We start from the raw sequence: 7,180 nt of genomic DNA, 5'->3' as shown, positions 1-7,180 counted from the left end.
TTAATCCCGTAAGTCTAATTCTTATTGGCATCTCTTGTCATTATCATTTTGAGTCCGTTGATTCAATTTGTTGCGAAAGCTCGCAGTCCTCAATCAGATCCTAGAATTCCTCCTTCCGGCTCAGACGTCATTTTAAACGTGAGCTGGATCTCGACCAATCAAATTTGCCATCGATTGTACCCGTAAGTTTACTCGACTTATCCATCCTCAATCAGAGCGTTTGCTTCTGATCCCTTGAATTTGAAATTATAATTCCTTTGCATTGAGCTTTGAGTTAGTCAGTTGTTTCTATAATCTGATCTCCTTGCATTTTTTTCCTCTGGTTGAGTACTGATGCTCACATCAGATCCCTTGTGGACCATCAGACCCTTTTGTCGGATTTTATCCGACAATGTCCTTCATATTAAATAAGCTTGTGAGCTTTTCCTTGGATACCTGATGCCTTTGGTAAATTGTATCCTCTGCTTTGTGAACCATGCTCTACTTTCGAGCTCGTATTATTTACTCCGAAGTTTGTGGTATATGTTTCCACGATGCCCCGATGGGTTGAACCTATGCCTTCCATAATATGTGTGAACTCGAAAGTTTTCATGAGTCATACTCTTCTGGTATTTTGCCAGATAAAATTTCAACACTACAACTTCTTTGAAAAATGAGAAGTGAATGAAAGGTTATGCATTGGAGAAGTGGGAGTCGACCTTGAACCTTTGTGTTCATGCCCATGGACACGATGTAGATCCTATCATGGAAGCTTCTTATAATAATAACTATTTCCCTGGTATAATATCATCTGGTATTGGTGAATTGATCCTTTGCAATCGTGGTTCCGACCATGTTCTCCTTTAAATAACATTTCCTATGCAAGTTTAAGTAATTGTCTTCTATAGAGCAATACCCCAATCCACCCTCTACTTTGATCTGTCGTCGAGTATTGCCCCCTGGTCACTCCTGCGACTCCTTCGAGTGCTCTGGTGGTGTGCTTCATGCTAGCTGCTACTCTTCGTCAGCGGCATCTCTGCTGGTCAGGATGGTTCGGTGGCGGTGCAGCCGGATCTGGACGGCTTTGTCCGGATTCGGCTTGTCGGCGTCTAGGCCGGTGGCGAGGATGGTGATGGCTTCTGCTTGGTCACGACACGGTGACTTCGTAGGAGGTGAGCAGGCTATCGGAGGTGCGGTGCGCGGGGGCGTGGTGTTGGGTGGTGCTCCAGGCAAAAGCTTGCCGGGCTTTGGCCAGCCGACGACGTGGGCGTCCGTGGACTTCGTGTTACCTCCTTGGAAGCGTCACTGTGGAGTCCACGCCCTGCACACCCTCGGATCCAGCTCTTCATGTGAAAGCCAAAGGCCCAGTCGGGCTGGGCGATGGCGCCGACATCGTCGCTTCCCCCTTTGGTGCGTCGTCTTGAAGACCTTGGGAACCGGTTCGCGCTCTCCATGTGCTAGACGCTCACGGCGCTGCGGTTGGCAGGTGACCGGCCGGCAGTGTGGAGGTTGTGGGGTCGCGACGTGTGCAGCAACGGTGATGGTGGCAAGATATGCAGGGTTGTGATTGGTCTTTGTCCTCGACAGTCGGCTTGCTCCTGAGCGTGAAATCAGAGTTGCGGCGTTGCGGGGCGTAATGGCAGCAACGATGTGAGGCGATGGGTAACTCGAACTTTGTCGGCACGAGATGTGCTCCTTTTCTCCTGCGATGCTCGTTATCAAGGTCAGAGCTGCCTCGTCCTCGTCATCGTTAGCCGATTGTTTGGCTGTGGCCAACTTGGTTCCCGTGTATCGTTCGTTCGGAGGGGCCTTGAAGGATCGTCCGCGTTGAAGTCAGAGTCGCTTGCCCGGGGAGAGGTGATGACAATGACATCATGCAACCCCGACGGTGTCCTCGCCTCGACGGTGTGTGTGGGTCTTGTGCGTGCCAGCTCAGGTGGGGGTGCCCTTCTTTTGAGCGTGTTGTAACGGTTGTAGTCTGGGTTTCCGTAAATTGACCATGTAACCCTCTTCTGCTTTCATCCAGAAAAAAAATCTCTTCTGCTTTTTTAAGAAATCGAGATCTTCAGGCGGCCGAGTTTCGAAAAAAAATGACGTTCACAAGACGTCCTGCAAACCCGACGCACACTTGATAATCATCTCCTGCGGTCGTACATAGCAGCACGTCGACTGAAAACTAAAGTGGTGAAAGGTGCTAAAAGGCACTGATCCACGCTGGAACGGTGGCGAACGCCACGCCAGGATGGCCAGAGGGGCCTCTGCTTAGTAACGCAATTGTCACGGAAACAGTCAGATGAACGTTACGGCATTGACGAACGTAGCAGAGAGGGGAAAAGGGCGTAAATTTGCAGTCTAGCGCACACATTTTCCAGAGATCTCTCGTCTCCGAGCGTGATACAACATCCGGCTCGGACGCCAGCGCCGAGGGAGACGCCCTGCTTGTCATCCACTGTTCTTTCGATGGGAATGGCCCATAGTTCGCCGTTCACGTTTGCACTTTACCTCTATATATAACTGGAAGAACGCCCGTGCGTTGCAACGGGGTCACATTAACTTTAAGAGTTCAATATTAATCATGTTAATATTACATTTAATATTCTCATGCATATCCATCTTATTAGGTACGTGATGTAGAGGTTAATTGTTTCCTTTGTTTGGAGATTGATTACCATATGTGAGTTAAGCTGGGTACGAAAAAAGAATCTGATTGTGATACGTGAATTGATTGTTGCCTTGTACGTTTGATTTTGGTATTTGAAGATTGATTACCATCCGTTAGTTGGGTTACCAAAGAAGAAATCAATCACCATATGTGAATTCATTTGCATGAACAAAACAATAATCCACTCTAATTTCAGTCAATGGGGAGTGGGAGAAGAACTAACTAACCAGTCGGGACATTTGACGCCTCATTGGAGAGCAGAAGGATCACCAATGCGAGGATGACTACCCTGGTCGGCGTGTCGATTCGTGTGTAGGTCTCCATGAATTCCAAGAGAGTGACCGGGGATGCCGGTCTTGTTGAAGCCATCCACGGTGATGAACATCTCACAAAAGAAGAGCATGTGTGGGTAGGAAACCTGAAAATTTTGTTTTTCATCAACAAGCCAACAACACAATAAGAAACAATGTAGTACCAGATAAACCATCACCATGCTACCATCACATGAATCCAGTTAGCCCTTGATTGAACATACCTATGAAGCTTTCTTGCAATTATTACCAATTGCATGAGATGCAGTACTTAGCAATTCCATTGTGAGCTTAGTTTCATAAATGCCTCGTGAAGCACACTTATCAGCTTGTCTATTGTAGTAAAAATAATTTGATCAACTTCCAAGTTCTAAAATTACCCACGTACATGAGAACTAAATAATTTTAGTTAACAAAAGAAGACTACCACTCATGGAAAGTTAATCTACGTATTCTCCTTGACAAGTTAAAAAGGTCATATATATGTTTGCATGGCTCTCTATTCTGTAAGGTTATTACATAAAACTCTTGTTCAATTAGAAAAAAGTTATAATAAGCAGCAAACATTAAAAAAATAGGTGTCTGATTCCAGCTCGTGCTTCTCCAAATGAATGTGTCACTCACCTGAAGAACTACCAAATTACGACCAATGCCAAAATTTGGGTTGTCTTCTCCCAAGAAATCTGTACAAGCCCCTCGTCATTCTTCGTCTGATTGCATCATCTAAACCTGGCTAAATATTTTTAGTTTATCCATGTGAAATTATCCATCAAGTAATCAGGTAAACAAGTATAGAACGACATGAAGATGTAACCTGATCTTTCACCTTATCAGGGAGTCCCTTCAATCCAAGAATATACAACATCCAGAAGAAATAAAATCAATGTCATAATTAGTAATCATTTTTGAGCGAAAAAAGATAAACAACAATTGGATTTTTAAAACAAAACCTGCAACTACACAAGTATATTTTATATTAGCACAAGTGCAGATCCTGTCCCACTCTTCATTTTGTTCACAAAAAAGTTCAGAATAGCAATCTTGGCGAGCCCTGTGCAAGCATCCCATGATCTCGGCCGGGTTCGATCTGCATGGCACGCTGCCGATTCTTCCAAGAGTGGGCGCTAAAAGAAACGATCCCGAACCTGCATTGTCAATCGGCCAGAGCTGCATCGGCCTTCGGATCAGAGCGTGAACGGGATCGAGACGGTAGGGGTCGAGGAATTTGGAGGAAGTGAGGGAGTAGGATGGAGATCACGAGAACTCACCCATATCTTGGGTCGTGTTAGTGCTTCGGGGGCTGCCACAGGTTGTCCTCATTCGTAAACATTAATAAATGAGTTGACGTGACACTGTATTACCTCTGCAACCATTTTATTATTCCTACATGGCGCCAGATGGGCCCCGTTTGTCAACCTATTACATTTTTCCTTGGCACCAGATGGGTCCCACTTGTCAACCTATGATAAAAATTTCCAATGGTCCGTCTATGACATGTGGATCCCACTTGTCAGCGCAACAAAGAAATAAACTCGAGGATCCCAGGACCTCAGCGAGCTCGGGAACGCTTGCCACTCCGCTGAGCATACATATGTGTATAACATGCACACAGAGTTTCCGATTCCAAGCTCACACTACTTGGGTGAATAGTAAAATCCGAAAAAGTTAAAAGTTCTGTTTTTTTATAAACATTGATGAGTGTTTCACGTGCGTGCACTCTCTTTGGAGCATCAATTTTGTTTTTTCCAAAAGAGCCATGATTGTCATTCTATGCACGCAGATGGAACAATCATCAATGTTGGATAACAAGCTGCGTGTCACGGCGAAGGCCTTGCAGAGTTGGAGTGACCGCTCGATTGGAAACACCCGCCTTCAGATTGCCTTGGCCATGGAGATCATCTCACGGTTGGAGGTGGCGGCAGAATCTAGGAATCTATCCGATCAGGAGCATGGACTCCATAAACTGTTAAAGAGGAAATTGTTGGGGCTGTGCTCTTTGGAGCGAATGATCGCGAGACAGAGATCGCGCCTGCTTCACCTGAAAGTTGAGGATGCCAACACGGCCTTCTTTCGACGTCACGCGAAGTATAGGCAAAGGAAGAATTCCATAACAGTTATGCAGCACAATGGCGCAGTATTCACAGGGCAGGAGAGGATAGCGGACGTGGTGGATGATTATTTCCAGGGCCTGTTTGGCACAGCAGGGGCTAGGGACGCCAATATTAACCTGGATGCACTTTATTTACCATCTCCAGATTTAGCAAGGTTAGAGGCGCCGTTCACGGAAGAGGAAGTGCACAAGGCCATCAAGGGTATGCCTCTTGATAAAGCGCCGGGTCCAGACGGTTTCACTGGTAGGTTTTACGCAACATGTTGGCACATCATCAAGGTAGATTTCATGAGGGCTCTTGATCACTTCCACATGGAGGATATGCGGGGCATGGCTGCAATTAACTAGGGCCTGGTGTCGTCGTTACCAAAAAGGGCCAGAGCGATGGACATCAAGGAGTATCGGCCGGTTAGCCTCGTTAGCGGGCTGATCAAAATATTTGACAAAGTTCTTGCAATTAGACTTGCGGAGGATCTACCAAAGCTCATCGGGCAGCACCAAAGCGCGTTCGTCAAGGGGCGCTCCCTGCATGACAACTTCATGCTCGTTCAATGCAAGGCACGGAGATTGCATGCACATTACCAAAGCATTTGACTCGTTTAGTTGGCCTTTTGTCATTGAAGTCCTGAGAAGATTTGGATTTGGAGAGAAGTGGATTGCATGGATATGTGGGCTGCTCGCAACTTCCTCCACGAGGATCATGGTAAACGAAATACCAGGCAAACCGATCCTTGCTTGTCAGGGTTTAAGGCAAGGTGACCCACTCTCACATGTGCTCTTCATTCTATGTATGGAGCCACTACATGTCATGTTTAAGTATGCCACGGAGCAAGGATTGTTGGCACCACTTGCGCGGACTAGATTGCAGCAGTGGGTGTCTATGTTTGCAGATGACGTGGTGGTATTCTTTAAGCCAAATGAGCTGGAAACAAGCACGTGTCAAGAAATCCTAGGATTGTTTGGGCAGGCCTCAGGACTAGTTATCAACATGGCCAAGAGTGTGGCCTTGCCGATTCGTTGTTCTTAGGAGGAGATGGATTTGATCTCTACTTCCCTTGGCTGCGTGAACTCCACATTCATGTGCAAGTACCTGGGGATGCCACTCACGATAAGGAAACCCACCGAGGCACAGTTGCAGGATATGGTGGACCGGGTTGCGGATTGCCTACCAATGTGGAAAGCAGCTTTGTTGCCAAAGAGCAGCAGACTCATGTTGATTCAATCAGTACTTTGTGCCATCCCGGTGCACTCGATGATGGCTATGGATCTGCCGAGAAAGACACTATCGGCGCTCACCAAGATCTGCAGGAACTTCTTATGGTGAGGGAAGAAAGAGGCCCGAGGTGGGTGTTGCGCTGTCGCGTGGGACGAAGTATGTACGCCCCCAAGTGGGCTGGCGGTCTGGGGCTACCAAATCTGTTCTGGATGAACAAAGCCTTGCAAGCTCGATGGCCGTGACTCCAAAAGGTTGACAAGGAAAGACCATGGGCAGAATTCTCTATCGCGGTGCCATCAGACACGCAAGCAATGGTCCATGCGGCGGCGCGGGCGATGGTCGGCAACGAAAAAACCACCCTCTTCCGGGAGGATAGATGGATCGGCGGCTTCCGCCTTTGTGAACTGGCCCCGCGGATCTACAACCGCGTGCCGAAGAGAGTGCGACAATCTAAGCTGGTAGCGGAAGCAATAAGAAACAATGATTGGACCGGTGACATTGGCACTAAGCTGGCACCGGAAGCTCTGGAAGAGTTCCTAAAACTTTGGCCGAGGATCGCGGATGTGCAATTAGCTGACGATGTGGAGGACTCGATAAGGTGGATGTGGGAACAGAACGGCAAGTTCTCGGCTCGATTGGCCTATGCGGCTCCGTTTATGGGATGGGAAGTGTCCGCAACGGTGCTGGACGTCGGATAGACTCGCTCGACGTGGATTACCTCACCAAGACTCATGCCCTATGTGCAACCAACATGAGGAAACCATGCAACACCTGCTGATGGATTGTGTCTCCGCGAGGTAGATTTGGTTGGCCATCGGCCGTATAACCAAGAGGGTGGACTTCGAACCCAAGCAAAATGAATCGCTAGAGCAATGGTCCATGAGACAGGACGGGACCACGAG

General features: G+C 47.5%; 1 protein-coding gene across 1 annotated transcript; it reads left to right on the top strand.

Moving 5' to 3' along the window:
- Positions 1–6,589: 6,589 nt before the first annotated feature.
- LOC109785224 (uncharacterized) lies at positions 6,590–6,976 on the top strand. The gene has a single exon (XM_020343836.1). It carries the CDS (start codon positions 6,590–6,592, stop codon positions 6,974–6,976), a length of 387 nt encoding a protein of 128 aa, XP_020199425.1.
- Positions 6,977–7,180: the final 204 nt, after the last annotated feature.

The sequence above is a fragment of the Aegilops tauschii genome, chromosome 4, assembly GCF_002575655.3.
Source record: "Aegilops tauschii subsp. strangulata cultivar AL8/78 chromosome 4, Aet v6.0, whole genome shotgun sequence".
In the NCBI taxonomy this organism is placed as follows: Eukaryota; Viridiplantae; Streptophyta; class Magnoliopsida; order Poales; family Poaceae; genus Aegilops; species Aegilops tauschii.
This window is presented reverse-complemented; position numbering and strand designations above follow the sequence as displayed.

Coding starts and splice junctions, on each gene's coding strand:
- LOC109785224 (XM_020343836.1), top strand. CDS start 6,590: ATGGTCCATGCGGCGGCGCGGGCGATGGTCGGCAACGAAAAAACCACC.